Source organism: Phacochoerus africanus, chromosome 1 (genome assembly GCF_016906955.1).
Source record: "Phacochoerus africanus isolate WHEZ1 chromosome 1, ROS_Pafr_v1, whole genome shotgun sequence".
In the NCBI taxonomy this organism is placed as follows: Eukaryota; Metazoa; Chordata; class Mammalia; order Artiodactyla; family Suidae; genus Phacochoerus; species Phacochoerus africanus.
Genome location: NC_062544.1, coordinates 161,531,918 through 161,548,931, shown reverse-complemented (window position 1 = coordinate 161,548,931; position 17,014 = coordinate 161,531,918). Strand labels below are relative to the sequence as shown.

General features: G+C 47.8%; 1 protein-coding gene across 1 annotated transcript in view; it reads right to left on the bottom strand.

The window, feature by feature from the left end:
- CLSTN2 (calsyntenin 2) overlaps positions 1-17,014 on the bottom strand; it is a 654,299-nt gene that overhangs the window by 135,322 nt on the left and 501,963 nt on the right. The window contains exons 3-5 of the mRNA XM_047783473.1: positions 13,067-13,262; positions 12,137-12,345; positions 5,007-5,156 (exon numbers count right to left, since the gene is read on the bottom strand). Coding sequence (XP_047639429.1) covers positions 5,007-5,156; positions 12,137-12,345; positions 13,067-13,262 — 555 coding nt within the window. The remainder of the gene's footprint in view (positions 1-5,006; positions 5,157-12,136; positions 12,346-13,066; positions 13,263-17,014) is intronic.

The window sequence follows — 17,014 nt, the reverse complement described above, 5'->3', positions numbered from 1 at the left end:
TAGCCTGGGAACCTCCATATGCTGCGGGTGCAGCCCTTAAGAGACAAAAAAACAAAACAAACCGAAACAAAAAAATGAAACAAACAAAAGTCTCAAGCCAGCAACTGAATTGCCAACGCTCCTCTAGGACACAATCTGTGGCCCCTGGAAAGAGGGATCAGCAGCACCACCTCTGACTGCATCCATTGCTGTCACTGCCCCATCACCGGAGAGCCTCTGAGGGCACTGCATCGTCTGCAGTGCTCTGATCCATGGATGGGTACGGATTCTTCCCGCAGTCCTCAGGCATGGGCATGCATAACTATTTAGCAAGAGGGAAACAGACACTGAGAAGACTGCAAGTCCAGATGCCTGGCATGAAGGGCACAAGCTTGTCTTTAGCACATGGCCTGCTACAGATGCACCCTTTTCCTGGTTCCTTATAGACTCTTCCATCTCCATGAATAAGAGCTACTGAAGGGATACCATGAGTTCTCAAGAGTCCAGGACAAAACACGGAGGTTGAGTTGTCCTTGCACCCACATAGGCTAAGCTGATGGTTTGAAGACCCTCTTCTTCCCAGGGCAGCTGAGAATGGAAGCGATATTCCCTAAGGCAAATCTCCACCTACCTGTGCAGAGTGAGCCCACCCTTATACCTACTCAGATTACATGCTCAGAATAGAGCAGAGAAGACAACACTCTCTTCACTCTCCTAAGAGCAAGACAACTGTGCCTGGTACCCAGGAGTTATTTTCTGGATTGAAAGCCTTCCTGCCCTTGCTGCAAGTTAAGCCTCTCCTAAGCCCCTTTCTGCCACTGGTGAGAGAAAGTGGTAAGCAAGCTTTTAGTTTATGCTTAGGTGATGGGCAGAAAGTTCAGTGAGTGCCAGGGGCTGTGAGCCATGGGGTTCTGCCCTTGGGGAGCCATATCATTTCTGGGAAGACCAGATTCATTCACAGTGAAAAAGACAGAGAATGGAAGAGCACAGCCCAAGCAGAGGATGCTTTGGCCAAGGTCCAAAAGACAGGTGGCAGCAGAGCCAGAGTGTGGGATGTCCATGTAAAGCTGGGTAAGGCCAGCATCGCCTTGGGGGAGCTGCAGTGCTACACTCCTGGAAGGGGTTACTGTGATGGAAGACACAGTAACAAGGGAGTTGGGTGGAAGGGCATCCCTGGAGTCTGGGTGGAAGGGAGGGTTCTAGCTGGGGGTCGGGATGGGGGTCCCTTGCTCCTCTAGGATGGTTCCCAGGAGACAGGTCCTTGCACTCAGGGCTGGTGACTATGCTGATATAGAGGGAGTGCTCCAGGAGAAACAGAAGGCTCTGAGAGTGATGGATGGCTTTCACTAAGCTGCAATCCCCTCCTGCCTGGAGGGAAATGACTTAGAACAGGTACAAGAATTTGAACTGCCAAACTGCGTTTGCTTGGTGACTCCTGCTGCTTGCCAGAAGCCAGCTTATGAGGAGCCTCTGTTCTCCTGGGCAATTAGTCCTGGCACACGCCCACAGATACCTCACTCATAGTGGGGGCTAGGGGTCATTGCCGCTCCTCATCCTGGCATCCCAAATCATGACTGCCAACCCTCCCCTGTGTCTGTCCTCTCAAAGCTCACTTTCTCTCACTCCCCAGACCCCATTCCCTCCATCATCCTATCTTTCTGATATTGTTCACTGCACCCTGAATGCTCCTCTCCCATTCTATACAATGAGGCCTTTACCCCACACCTGGCTCAGGAAGAGCCAGCCTTTTCTCCTAGGAACTCGATGACCTTGAGGGAGGGGCAGCATGCTTCATTGGCCATGAGCAACACAACAAAATGAAAAACAAGCCAGTAAAGCATGGCTCCTTTCAGTTTGCCCGAGAAAGTGGGGAGAGAGGGCTGGGCAGGGGGCGTACATCTGGTTCCAATGGTTATGCTCATCCTTGGAGAAAGGAGCACTTCCAGCTCTGAGGCTGCAGCCCTGGCTGGGAACACAAGGGAGGACAGGCCCCAAGCTGGGTGGGTTGGAGATGGGAGGTTGCCCAAATGGGGGAGTAAAGTGGACCTGTATGGTGGAAGGAAGAGGAATTCCTCTCCAGGTCTTGGGGCTGGGACAGGAATGCCAGGAAGACACTTTGAGTGACACCTCACACATCTGAGAACTTGGAGAACCTGTCTGTGATCTGAAAGCCTGCTCGGATGATGGCCTGGGAGAGAGACCTCATGGCTGTCTACATGAGCTGGAGGAAGGGGGGCTGTGATGCAGAATGCAGCATCAGCTTCTGCCATCCCAGGCTGGCAGACTTAGACAGGGAGTCACTGTCAAGTAGTTGGTCCCGATGTCGTACCTGCTTACATTGTTTTGCCTGACACAGTGAACTGATGCAGGGGTGGCTACTTCCCTCTTGTCTTTGTTGCACAGAAGGCTGCCTCTGTCACCATTTATTTGTCCACTCAACACTTGCCAATCACCTGCACCACACCTGGTCCCGTGCTGGGCGCTGTAGACATACCAACAAATGGATGGCACCCTCACCTCACTGTCTAGAGCTGAAAAGAGCATCTAGCCCTGAGGTAGCGGCTCCACGCAATCCTCACACAAAGAACGAAACAAGTACAAACTCTGTTGGGAAATTACATTTAAATATAGGTACAAAAATGTGATTCCCAAATCTGTAGGTGTCTCATTTATCAAAGACAAAAAAGATTGGGATGATTCTCCAGATATGGCCTTGTATTTCACTTTCCTTATTTAAAATCCCATTGTGGGCATGTCTATGCTTAGAAAGCTTTTATATTCTTTCCAGCTTCCTTTTCAAAAGCCAGTTATTATATGTTAAAATAAAATCAGATGAGTTCTTCTTTATTCAAATAGCTTTTCATTCATTTGTTCGTTCATTCATTCAATGACTATGCTTTTTTCTTTTTTTCCTTTTCTTTTTCTCCTGCACCTGTGGCACATGGAAGTTCCTAGACCAAGGACTGAATCTGAGCAAGAGCTGTGACCTTCCCCACATTTTCGGTGATGCTGGATCCTTAACCCACTGCATCCCAGCAGGAACTTCCAATGATTATTTCTTGAGTGCTCACCATTGGGGCCAGACATGTGCTAAGCCTGAGAAATTCCACTGTGAACAAGAGAGACAGAGTCTTGCCTTCAGGGTCCTTAGGGTCTAGTGAATTATACTCAACCAGAGCTCAACCCCCTGAGGTTAGGAACACATAGTTTCCCACTATGGCCTGTTCCTTTTCTTCTGTCTCCTGCTTGATCCTAAACAGATAGAGCTAACTCTATCGTGTTCTTTAAGTCTCAGATGTCTTACCTGTGTCTCTCCTACCATTTCATCTTGTCCACTTTTTTTGAAGACAGATGACTCTGGCTCTTTCCAGAGGTGGATTTAATTACCCCTCCCATCTTTCTAGTTGAAAGATCATGGAAGAGAAAGTCGTGCAGGGGATGATCTGTGGGCAGTGACCCAGGTGGGTCCTCAGGGGTCCTTGCTTTGCACTATTAAGTCCTGCCAGTCTGGCCTGATGAACTGGTTTTGGAATGAATGCTTGACTAAAAGGCAACTGTTCAAAGTCTGACCAATCACCTATATGGTGGTCTGAGATCAGTCTGCCCAATGGGAATATGAATGACCAGCATAGCTAATCGCACCCTCTCTGGGGGAGTTTCAGAGTGAAAGATACAAAGAGAAAGAGAGAGAGAAAGAGGTAGAATATAACAGGGGCTCTGAAGCTTAAACACTTAGGAAAGGAAGGTATAGGACTTTAAGGCCTCTTCAAGGAGTTTGAACTCAAAGCCTCTGGCCAAGACAAGAATTACCAGACACTTATCATCACCCCACCTGTCTCACTGTAATGCCCCTTCCCCACCTTGAGCAACTGGACCTACTCTTTCCAGCCCCTGATAGGAAAGGTATGTGGCCCACTCCTCACCCTGCCTCTAAAGGGGCATTATACACCCCCAACCTACCAGCAAGTATACTGTAAGACCCCTCTTTCCCAACCAATTAGAAGGTCAGCAGGTGTGTTGCAAGACCTCCCTTTCTTCCTGGGTTATAAAAACAGACAGAACCACAGCTCAGGGGCAGCCCTCCATGATTATCAGAAAGTTGACCCACTGCACTAGCAGCATTTCTATTCTCAATAAACTCTTCTTTCTTTTCACCTCACTATGCTGGAAAATTCTTTTTCCAACCTGTGTGCACAGACCATGACAGAAGTAGGAGACAGGAGCCACAAAGCAGAGAAGTCCATGGAGCACCATGAGTTAAGATTAGGCAGAAACCTGCAGCAGAACCAATGTGTGAAGCAGAAATAGGGACAGCTGAGCAACCCAAATGGTGGCCCAAAGATAACTCCAGCATCCCTGCTTGGCTACAGGACCTATTGGTGCCACCACAAGAGTTCTTGTTATTCCATAAACCATCCAATCCTCTGTGAGCTCCATCTCTGCAACTGGCCTTGCCCTCCTTATTCTGCCTTAGCTCTGTGGAACACCTCCAGCACCTAAGGGCAACCTGGACCTTCTGTCTTGGCGTCCTAAAAGAGCTAAACTAGCACAAAAAAATCCACCTCTGTCTAAAGCCATTGCTTCTCCATTTCCAGAGCCAACATTTTAGAAACCACCTAATGCAGAGGCTGGATTCTGGATCTTCATCCTTTGCCTGTATGCCCTCTGTGCAAGCACAGGAAACACACAACCTTCCCCAGGTGCTGATCAAAACTTGAAATGTCCCTGCTGGACTCTGTACCCTGAGATCAAGTGAACAGGCTTGCTGGCACATTCTTCTGGGATCATTACTATTGACTGAAAGATGTCATGAGATTTGAGAAAGGGCACATTGGACAAACCAGGCATGCAAGTGAGATGAGTGGCCTCGGACATTCTCAGCTCTAAAATGGGGGTTATACATCACCCAGGAGTTGTGAGAATAAACAAGCTACTCTGTTTCTTACAGCAGAGTGGCTCTGCTTTACAAACTCCTCTAGGGACCAGCACCTGCCTTCCCCCAACAGCAATGACAAAGGCAGACCCACCTTGCCAGCCAGGCTTGCAAACTGGCTTCACATCCACCTGCACCAGGGTGTCCTGAGCTGCAGGCTTCTGTCCACAGTCGTAGGCGGTCACCAGGATCTCATACTGGTGTTGCTTGTCATAGCTCAGCTTCTCTGTGTTCCTGATGTTGCCTGAGGACACAGGGACATTGAAAACCATATCAGGTTAAGTTAACCACGTTGCAGCTTTTCAAAATCGCTTCTGCCCTCCTCCAACCTTCTCCAGAATAAGCTGTCCCCTTTCCTGATCTCTTTGTAAGAAACAAGGGCAAGTAGTGGTGTAATGCTTCTGCATGGGGACTGCTTGCGCCTTGGTGGCAGATTCCTAGGAACCACTGGCTGGAGCCACCCCAGCCAGGGAATTCTGTGCACACATCTGGAATCCAACTGGTTGTGTTTTTAAGTATGGGGTTGTCAAAAAACAACCCTAAGCTGTGTGGCTGTGTCCCTGATGGAGGGCACCGAGCACTCATCTGACTCAAAATCTCTGGGAAAAAAGATGGAATTCAGAAACGTCCCAGTATGTTTTTTTTTTTTTTTTTTTAACATCTGGGCTCATTGCCAGGAATGTTCACTGCCTCTTCTCACATTATTTTGCTACCAAATAGGAAGTAAAATCAATAAGAGAACGTGTGACCTCCCTTCTGATAGCTACACAGAATAACAGATTCCTTGCCCTGGTGACAAAGACATTTTTCTTCTCCAAGAGAGACCAGGCATTGTTTCTGAGTCATTTGTGTGATTTTGTTGCTGTGGGTTTGGTATGACAGTTCAAAAATAAAATAGTTGACAATTAATGAGCAAAACTGTAATTGACTATTTTTGCTGAAATACAATTTTGGTTTCAAAAAATGAATTGAGGCCCAACAATGCTTTTTGATTCCTAGAGATTAAAGTCTTCCTTTGTCGAGAATAATTTCAGTCTTGCTTTTTTTTTTTCCTCATGGTGGAGCTGACAGCAAATGAAAACTCAAATGGTATCATCATCCTTTGCCAGAGGCAAGATCAAGAAAATGGAACTTAAAAAAAAACAAATAAAACAACAAGCAAATACACAAACACGGAACGGCTGACTCAGAAATATTTTTATATCTCATCAAAACTAAAGGAAATCTCCCTGATGAGCTTTCTTCCGTTCCAGCTGATGTATATTGTTCGCGTGAATTCAGACAACAGGGTCTAACTCAAGTAAGTGCAGAAAGTTAGAACAGCCACATCATGTTTTAAAGATAGGAAAAGTTGATCCACTCACCACTCAACATTAGTAAGGCAGCGCTCAGTCCTAGGCCATGAGCAAGGGCTACAAAGGTGAGCATAGCTGAGGGTGTGGAGGGGGAAGAGGTATGAAGTTGCCCAAGACCTTGGACCAGGAATGGGAATCATTTCCTTTGCTATCTGCTCTGGACTGTTTCTAAAAATGCAATTGCAGCCACCTATTGGAAGTCAAGTTCCTCTTCACAAAGCCAGTTGAGGATCTCTGAATAAAAATGGATGTGCTCTATCTTTGGGCTTGTGATTGATGTTCAGAATCCTTTTCATCTTCCTCCAAATATTTGTTTCCATCTCAGCTCAGGGGTCCCCGCGCACGTCTGGAACAGCTCAAGATGGTGTTGGTAACATTCCCTGTGGGTTCTATTAACAAACTAGTTCGTGGTTTTAAGCATCACAGGGGAGGGCTCCTGTCAGGTGGAAGCATTGTAAAATCACCATGAGAAGGATGTTCCAGCAACATTGAATTGAATTTTGAACAGAAACTTTTAACTTTCTCTCTCTCTCAAGTTAAATGGCTCTCAGAAGATACACCTAGTAGAAGAGGAAGGCTCAGGGTTTACAATCCATGTGACATTAAGCAGACCAAACACTATTGACTGTGGTAGAAAAAATAAACACACAAGCCCGCAATCCTTGGCTCAATTTGCCGCAGCGCCACTTCAGTAACAAGTCTTAATGAAACTGTCTGAGAAACTAATTTACTTTCTCCACCACCACTGACTTCATGCATGGGAGAATGGGCTCCAGAGCCCAGTATTTGAAGCATTAGGTAAAAAAGAGAGTGTAAGATTGTGGCCAATGGTTATATAGGGAAGGGGCAGGTTTGGCTAAATCACAGATTTAAAATTTTTTTTGAGGAGTTCCTACTGTGGTGCAGCATAAATGAATCCAACTAGTAACCATGAGGTTGCGGGTTTGATCCCTGGCCTCGCTCAGTGGGTTAAGGATCCGGCGTTGCCGTGAGCTGTGGCTCGGACCTGGTAATGCTGTGGCTGTGGTGTAGGCCGGCAGCTGTTGCTCCAATTCGACCCCTAGCTAGGGAACCTCCATACGTTGCAGGTGTGGCCCTAAAAAAAAAAAGCAAAAAAAATTTTTTTTGAAAGACCAGAAAAAGCCATCCTTTCTGCTTCTGTGACAAATGTATTATTTCCTGCATGTCTGAATGATTTCTCGTAGTAGTACCTTCTCAGGAGACCTGAGTCCACAGTGAACCCAGGTGAGTCCTGAGACCTGGGCTTATTTCTCTGTTCCAAATGAATCTGGGAAGCTAACTCTTAAAGAACCATCAGTACCTACCAAGTGTAATAGTGAAGGTTTTGTTTTGTTTTGTTTTTTTAGCTTCACCCCCAGCACGTGGAAGTTCCTAAGCTAGGGATTGAACCTGCACCACAGCAGCGACCCAAGCTACTGCAGTGACAATGCCAGATCCTTAACCTACTGAGCCACAGGAGAACTCCATAGTGAAGGTATTTGTTAAAAACTCAGGTGGGGCAGAGGATGCAATGAGAGAGGTGTACCAACCTGCATCCTCTTTCTGATGGCACTGAAATTGGAACAGCCCTTGGGGAAAGCTGTGTGGGCCAGTCACTTTGCAATTGTTCATATTTGGGTATTTGGGGGGCATGCAATTCCACATCTAAAAACTGACTCCAGGAAAATCCACATCTGAAAATTGACTCCAGGAAAATGATCAACATTGCAGACAGAGGTGCAAATAGGTTCATCTAAGCATGATGTATTACCCTGAAAAAGAGGAAAGCAACTGGATACCCAACAGTAAGAGGAAAGCTGGGCCTGAGTCTCTGCTTAGACGGAATGCTATTCAGCACTAAATATGGTAGTAATGAAGGGTTTTTAATGGATGGAAAAAAATCCATATAATTGGATGTTAAGTGAAAAGGGGAAGATAAAGAAAAAGCAAGGAAAGCATGACCTTACTTTTGTTAAAAAACATCACAGAAAAAGTGCTGGCAAAATATCAGCAGTGGTTCTCGGTGGTGGGATTACAGGTGACTTTCTTCTTCTTCATGCTTTTCTATGCTTCCCCAGATTCCCATGAAAGGCGTGCATTACTTTTCTATTCAGGTGGAAGAGAAGTGTTTTCATTTACTTGGAAAATAAGCAGGACACAGTTTGCTCAAAGGTGACCAAGGCCCAGTTCTCACCAGAGCAGCCTGCCTTCTAAGAGGGCTCAGCAGAGGCTACAGGAGACCAACCACTGCTTGGAAGGGAGAAAAGTCTGCCGAGTGGAGAGCAGGTGGCACTGAGAGCCCTGCTGCCCCCTCTGTGGTCATCCCCACGCCCGCTGAGTGCTCTGTGCCGATGCTCTGGAGAGCCCCGCATTTGCAGTTCATCTGCCCTCTCACACAGGCTCAATGCTTAATTCCCATTTTACAATGAAGCCAGGTTTAGTAATTTATCAAAGACCTCTCTCTCTCTCTCTCTCTCTCTCTCTCTCTCTCTCACACACACACACCGAACAGTAGTTGTAGGCTTAAGACACAACTTTATAATCTTGAACTTAAATACCATAGCCATGGGTTCCTGTTCAATATCACTGAGGACAGTGATAATATCACTAGCAGAAAGATCTTGGGGCCAGCACTCAGGGGACCTGGTTCTAGTCCCCACTCTGCCACCAGGGTGACTGCTGCTGTCTGGCCAGCTCTTTATGCTTTAGGAATCAGGTTTTCTATGTGTTCAACGGAAGTGAGGATCCAGGCCCTACTATCTAGGATTTCAGAGAGGCCAGCCAAGGGCTAGAAGATGCCAACAGGGGCGGGGCAGGGGTGGGGTGCTGGAAGCCATCTGAAATGGATCCAGAACTCCCCAAGAGGGAGGCAGTATTCCTGACTCAGTTACCTGTTCCTAATTTCAGCCTAGAAATACATGGGGAGCAAAAAGCCTTCATGTCCTAGTCACCCAGGTAAGTAGCTAATAATCATGGCACCATGCATGGAACATTCTCTGTATACCAGGTACCCTTGAACGTGGTCCCCCGGCACTGCCTCTCCCTGAGGCCTCACTACCCACCATAGGGAAGGGTCTGTTACTGCCATGATTTTATGGGGGAGGAATTCAAGGGAAGGAAGGCCAAGGATCTCTGGTCTGAAGAGGTTGAATCTTACATTAAGATGGGTCAGGCCAGGAGTTCCCGCTGTGGCTCAACAGTAACAAACCCGACGCGTATCCATGAGGATGCAGGTTCAATTCCCAACCTCTGATCCTGCGTTGCTGTGGCTGAGACTGTGGCCAGCAGCTACAGCTCCAATTCGACCCTTAGCCTGGGAACTTTCATATGTCACAGGTGCGACCCTAAAAAGAGGAGAAAAAAAAAAAAGATGGGTCAGTGGGTCAGGCCGACTCCATGTACTGTCCTCTACCCTCCATGCTGCCATGTCCCTCCTTCCTTCCCCTACAAGTGACAAGTCTGGCAAGTGGGAGGGGCCAGGAGCCACCTGCCTAAGTCACGGGACCTGAATGAGTGGACCCCCAACTCAGCAGTACCTTTCCTAACATGCACGCAAAGATCTTCTTCAAGGAGCTGGGAAGGTCGCCAGGAGAAGTGATGGATAAGGGCCAACGGGGAAGCTCATTAGAATGGGAGCCGCTTCTGTGTCTGCCCTTAGGTCCTGCTTTCATTACTGGGGAAAGGCTTTTGTAAACCTCGCCGTTGGGGCCCACGCTCCCTGGGAGTGCCCGCTCTCCTCATCTTGCGTTGTGAACCAGCGTTGGAGGCTTAGGCCTGGCAAAGGACCATTACTCAGTTTTAATGAGACAGCTAGGGAAATAAATTGGCATATGTTAGTGAAATGGCTCATCAAGGTGAGTAATTATCTTCATGACTGGGGCAGTTTACCCTCGGATGAAGGGATTTGCATCTCCTCTCTCTCAGGGCTGCGGCTTTCCAGAACCAAGGCAGGAGGCCAAGGGGAACTTGACCGGATACCTCCACCTGTCCAGTCCTGCTCTTCATCAAAGACTTGTCCCTCCCTAAGTTCCAAAGCACTTGTGGACAGAAACTGCACAGCTCATCATAGGGGAGAAGAAATAGTTTTATAATTTGTAGAGTGGTGTGTGTGTGTGTGTGTGTGTGTGTGTGTGTGTGTGGTGGGGATGACAGGCCAGCCACTTCACAGGGACTGTAGGAAAAGCCAGCAGGGGAGTTCCCATTGTGGCTCAGTGGTTAACGAATCCAACTAGGAACCATGACGTTGCGGGTTCAATCCCTGGCCTCGCTCAGTGGGTTAACGATTCAGCGTTGCCGTGAGCTGTGTGGGCTGGCAGCTACAGCTCGGATTAGACCCCTAGCCTGGGAATCTCCATATGCCTCAGGTGCGGCCCTAAAAAGACAGAAGACAAAAAAAAAAAAAAAAAAGCTATCAGGAGCGGTTATGACAGGCTTTACTCATTGAAATTACCCGCTTCTTAGTCCTGAACCAAACTTCAATTAAAGTCCAGTATTTCCTCCTTTACTTTCTCATGCATTGATTAGCATTTAGTGATGTCCAGGGGTCTGTCACTGCCCACGTGTTTTCACATCTTATAAGGAAACTTCCTTAGTACTCTCTTGTCTGTTTTATGAATATTGGCTTCATCTTCAGAGACAGATCATAGAGTCCTGGAGGTCGTTATAGGGGTGTCTCCTTGGCTTCCCTGCCCTGTGGAATCTGCTGCAGTTCTCAGGATGCTGGAAACTGTCACAGGGTAAGTTTCTGTCTGGTCTCTACATCAAGAAGCACGGGAAGCACCCAAGATTTGAGAGCAGGTGGCTGACGGTGTTTCCTCTGAGCAGTGGCCACCAGGAGGCTCAGGGCTAATTCGCTGCCTGACCCTGGTTCATGGCATGCTCTGTACTCCACCCTCACCCTTGACACTGCTAGAGTTTTTATCTTTTATTTTGATTTTTTGTGTGTGTTAGACGGTAAGCTCCATGTGGGCAGGCCCACATCTGTTTTCAATTCCCATCTACCTCCATTCCTAGTTTCCAGCACTGTACCTGGCACTCAATAATCAGAGTGGATGAACCTCAGGTTTTGCAATCTTTGCATCTTTGTTCAGTACTTAAACCCTATTTGAAACAAAATGGGGATAATACACATATACCCACAAATTCATGCTAATAATGAACAATATACTTAATGAATAATTATCATTTGATTCCTATCAAGTAACTGAGAATTACAGTTAAAGTGGGCTGAGTTGACTGGGCCTCTGGCTGTGGCATTGACACTACAATGTATTTCTTAATAATGGTGATGGAGAAAATACCCCAATGGCTTTCTGGGACTGTTTTCAGTTCAGTAAGTTCAGTTTGAGATTGGAATGTGGTGGAAAGGTTCTTTAATTCTTCATTCTCACTGGGATGGAAATACTCCAAAAACACTGGCAAGAGATTTCAAGATTCCTGAATGGATCTACAGCTTAGAGGGTGTTTCAGAAACCTCCACCTTCTCTCTCAGCACCCCTTTCTCTGCAGGTGGAAGCAGACAGTGATAGTGGGAGGTAATGAGAAAACTTGCTACACAGGAAACTCAGATATGGCTGAGCTGAGGGCATGGCTCACATCTGGATGATAACAGGAAAATTCTACCAGAAAACCAACAGGTGTTCAGTGTCCAAATGAGTGGCATCACGAGTTCTTATAGATTATTCCCTGAGTAGGTTCCCAAGGTGTCCTGGGGCTGCTCATTATGTCAGGTCATCCCTTCCAGTGCAGGGCTGAGTTCTGGGTTACAGAGGCCAGACCAGGGACATCCAGAGCTCCCACTTGCCCTTCAGAGGGGTGAGTGGTGGTGTTGAGTCCCTGCCTCCCACTGGGGTCCTCTCCAGACACTCACCATTTCTGTCAATGGCGAAAGGCACATCTGTTGTGACGATTTCATAGTTGCAAATCTGGCTGTACTGGGGGGAGCAGTCCTCGTCGACAGCCTCCACCTGCAGGATGCTATCGTAGATCTTGCCCTCTGTCACCACGGCCTTGTAGGCTGGCTCTTTGAAGGTGGGAGCAAATTCATTGACGTCCTTCACCTGGATATGGACCACGGCCCTGGGACCACACACAGAACAGAAGAGATGGTGGTAAAGAAGGAATCACACCATCTCCCACACCTCCTGCGGGCCCAGGCCTGAGAGAGTGTGGAGAAACCTCAAGCCAGTCGCTACGGCTGTGGTCCCAATACTCTGTTCTCCCTCCCATCCAGATCCCTCCGCCAGTCCTCGTCCCCATCCTCTGATGCTCTGAGATGATCCCCTGTCCCAGAGAAGCACTTGACCTGCCTTTGTTACCCACCTTTAGGCAACACACTTCCTCTGGAGCATCTCCCCTCTCCCTCATTCATTTCTCCCCTAAACCACTCTTACTCTGAGTTAAGTGCTGAGCCAAACTCCATGTGAGACAGAGGTACAACCCTGAATGGAAAGTGCTGCCATAGAGAGAAGCAGGTAGCCTGGCAGAAACCCAGGGAAAGGAAACAACTAGGTCTACAGGGATGGAATGACTCACGGAAGTCTTCCAGGAGGAAGTGACACATAAACTTAGTTCTTTTGGTAAAATAGGAATATCTTCAAGTGAAACAGAGAATAGAGTATTCCAGGTGTGGAAAGCGACCCATGCTGATGCCTGCAGGGGTATTAAGGAACTGGTCAGCAGTCGGCAGGCCGGAGAGGCAGGGTGTGACCACTGCGCATGAGCATCTGAAGAGCCATGCGCGAATGAGAATTGTGGGCAGGGGTGGGAGGGGTCCAAGGAACTCAGCCTGGCCACTCACTTGTGGGACTTCTTCCAGGCGGTCACCTGGGGTCCTGCGCCACAGTCATAGGCCTGGATGATGAAGGTGTACTCCTTCTGCAGCTCACAGTCGATGGGGCTCTTGGCGCGGAGCCGGCCCTCTCCCGACGTCTTGTTGAGCACCACGGCCTCGAAGGGCAGCTCCTGGCCGTGGATCTTGAATGCACAAATTTCTCCTGCAGGATGGAAGGCAGAGAGTGGAGATCCTGAGAACTGCTGAACAGAGCTTCTACTGGACCAGATTTGCAAACCCCAAATCTCCAGGCCACTTCAGACCCAGACCAACACATTCATTTCCTGGATGGTAAAATGGAAATGTCACCCATCCAGGGTACCCAGCAGGAAAAGCAGGGGAGTCATCGTGCAGGGGAGCTGGCTGATTGCCCCAGTCTGCCACTTTTCCTAGCAGGCTTCCTGCTTGCCCTCTGCCCAGTCTGAGATGAAGGAATTTGCCCACTGTCAAAAGATGATTCCAGGAAAAAGGAGAGAAAGCCCAAAGCTTTCATAGTCTTTTGTTCTGTGACAACATCTTCACTTTTTTTTTTTCTTTTCTTTTTTTTCCTGGCCGTGCCTAAGGCATGTGGAAATTCCCAGGCCAGGGATCAAACCTGCTCCACAGCAGCAACACCTGAGCTGCTACAGTGACAATGCCAGATCCTTAACCCACTGTGCCACAAGGGAACCCCCACATCCTCACTTCTTGAAAGTGTGCTTTGTGAAGCAGTGGCTTGGACAACATTTGGGAGCTTGTTAGGAATACAGACTCCCGGGGGTTCCCTGGTGGCTTAGCAGTTAAGGATTGTCATTGCTGTGGCTGAGTTTGGACCGTGGCCAGGGAACTTTGCGGCTGTGGCAAACAAAACAAAACAAAACAAATCAAAAAACCCAGACTCCTAGGTCCCACCCAGATCTCCTGAGTCAGGATCCATATCTTAATGAGGATCCCCAGGTGACCTGTTTGCTTGGTAAAAATATGAGCCACATTGCTCTGCTCTGTCCTTTACTCCTGGTTTAAACACCACCTGTTGCTGCAGTCCCCCCCCCACCTCCCTCCTCCCTTCAGGTCTCTCACCTACCACTCTCCTATGGGGAAATGGACAGAGGCCACTTGGAATTGCCATTTTCCCTCCAAACAGTGGGGGTGAGTCTCTGTGAGTCCAGAATCCCCATGTAGCCAGAAAAGCCAACTTCTTAAAGAGCAGAACCTGTTGTGAAATGAATGCATTTCTCTCCCTCAGCTGGGTTAATGTGTATTATAACTCTTTCTCTGCATTAGAATGATAAGGCCATGAAAATATCTTCATCTCAATTGATGGAAATTTCTTTCTCTCTCTTTCTTTCTTTCTTTCTTTCTTTCTTTCTTTCTTTCTTTCTTTCTTTCTTTCTTTCTTTCTTTCTTTCTTTCTTTCTTTCTTTTTCTTTCTCTCTCTCTCTCTCTCTCTCTCTCTCTTTCTTTCTTTTTCTTTCTGTCTTTTGTCTTTCTAGGACCCCACCCGTGGCATATGGAGGTTCCCGGGTTAGGGGTCCAATCAGAACTACAGCTGCTGGCCTACACCACAGCCACAGCAAGGCCAGATCTGAGCTGCATCTGCAACCTACACCACAGCTCACGGCAATGCTGGATCCTTAACCCACTGGGCAAAGCCAGGGATCGAACCTGCGTCCTCATGGATGCTAGTGAGATTCGTTTCTGCTGAGCCACAAAGGGAACTCCAGAAATTTATTTTTTGAACATGGACTTTAAGCCCTGTAGTCAGTGTCCTGGGAAGTACTGAAGATTTGAGACAGTCTCTTTCTGTGTTGAGGGAGTTTATGGGCTTGCTGGGGAGATGATGTGTAAGTGTCCAGAAAGACCATTCATAGTGCAAAGGGACGTGTGAGTGCCATGTGATGTGGGCAGCAAGGGGTTCTGCCACAGGCTCCTGGGGTGTAAAATGCAGGCTTGAGCCCAAGGGCCTGAGTCATAACTCAGGTTTGCTACTTACTCCCTGATTTCATCAAATTATATTGTCTCTCTGGGTTTTGACTGTGTCACCTGTAAAAGAGCCCAGGATATAGTGTCACCAGGAGAACATTTACCTGACATGTCCCAACCCTGGTCTGACATTTTGCCCTAGCAGCACTGCTGGGACTGGGGTGAGGTGCCTATAGGGTACAGTTTAAGGCAGTCCTCACACTCAGGGTGACCAGGCACCTTCCCAGCTGTTCCAAAGAACAGACAAGAGTGAGGAGAAGGGATAATATGATTGCACGCCCCTTCTGTGTCAGGCACCGAGCTTTGTACCTCTGCCCAGGTGATCTTGTTTAATCCTCACAACAAACCTGCAAGGTAGATGCTATACACCAATTTGTACAAATTAACAGCAACAAAAAGGATCAGAGGAGCTATTACTTGCTCAAGGTCATAGAGCTCAAGTTGTAAACGCCAGGTATGGCTGAGTGCTAATCCCACATTCTTTCTGCCCCGCCACAAAGTCTCCAAGCAGCCCCGTAACTCCTAAGGGGACCACCGAGGGGATGCCCTCCAGGAATGTTCGATATTCCCATTCAAGCCTCACTTTTTACATATAGGAAGCCCCCATCTTACTTATAGGAAGTGTGCCCTGATCTCTTACTAACAATGTTTTCTGAGATGGTCAATCAATACCAAGTTTACCTTTAGGCTTTTGTTTTTTATTATTTCATCGATCCTCAATTTCATTATGAACACTCCATTTTCACTGCATTCCCTCCTAGCCATTTCTCAGATGTACTTGTGGAATAATAGGCAAGACAGACAGGGTGTTGGGTCAGGCTCTAACCAGAAGGCTGGTTCTTGCTCTGCTGCTGTTGCTCAGGCCTGTGCTGCCTCTGGGGCAAGGCCACCTCTGCAGCCTTCAGGGCAGGAGAATGGGTTCATCCCATCCTTAAGTGTCCTTTCTGCTAGGGTTGAAGGGATGGACTTCTGAAGTGCCTGTGGTGTAGTTCCATTCCAAGATCAAGGGTAATACGGGAGTACTAGCAGAAAATGTGCTCAGCCTGGTTCTGGGGTGTTCTCTGGAGTACCCAACTACTGCCATGATTCTGAAGTAAGAGATAGATGGGTCCCAGGCTGAGCAACTGGACTCTGTTCCCTGTGGACAGATAACTTCAAGATAAAAACTGCATCCTGCATGGATAAAAGATAAGAGACCATCTCTTTCTCATTCTTGGGGTCAAGGAGACCTTCGGAACTACACATTTACGGAAAGGTTCCTCAGGGGTCAGAGAAAGGAGGGGCACCAGACCGTAGTACATCCCGTCAACTTCCCAGAGACCCTCGTGCTGGAATCCATCCTGGCGAAAAAATGGACACGCACACAGGGGAAGACGCTGAGCCAGGCCAAGGGTGGGCTCAAGGCCAGACAGAGCAAGATGACTGGCCAGAGGAAGCCCAGGAGGACTGCCCCCACACAAGTGATTTAAACCACCTCCAAAGCACTTGTCATTCTCTTCCTTTCTTGCTCTTTCTCTCTCTCTGTACCCCCACCCTCATTGCTTGCCTGTGCCTTCTCCACCTCTTATCTTCTCTCCTCTCTTAATAACACTTACTTGCCTCACTACCCTCAGTCTCTTTGCCAAATTCTTTCTCCAAAGGGACAAGTTTCGGGGACCTACATCAAGTGGTAAGAGTTCAGCGTTCTCACCACACAGCCACCTGGGATTGACTCGAAGGCCAATCAGACCATTTCTCTTTGAAAAGTCCAGTTAAACCTAAAATAAATGACAGTAATTTTCTGTTGGAGACATTTGATCACATTGAAAGTAGTTCTCAAGACTCAGAAAGCCTGAAGTGTCCTAGTGGCTCAGCAGGTTAAGGATCTGGCATTGTCCCTGCTCTGGCTCTTGATACTGCTGTGGTGTGGGTTCAATACCTGGCTCAGGAACTTCTGCATGGTGCAAGTGCAGC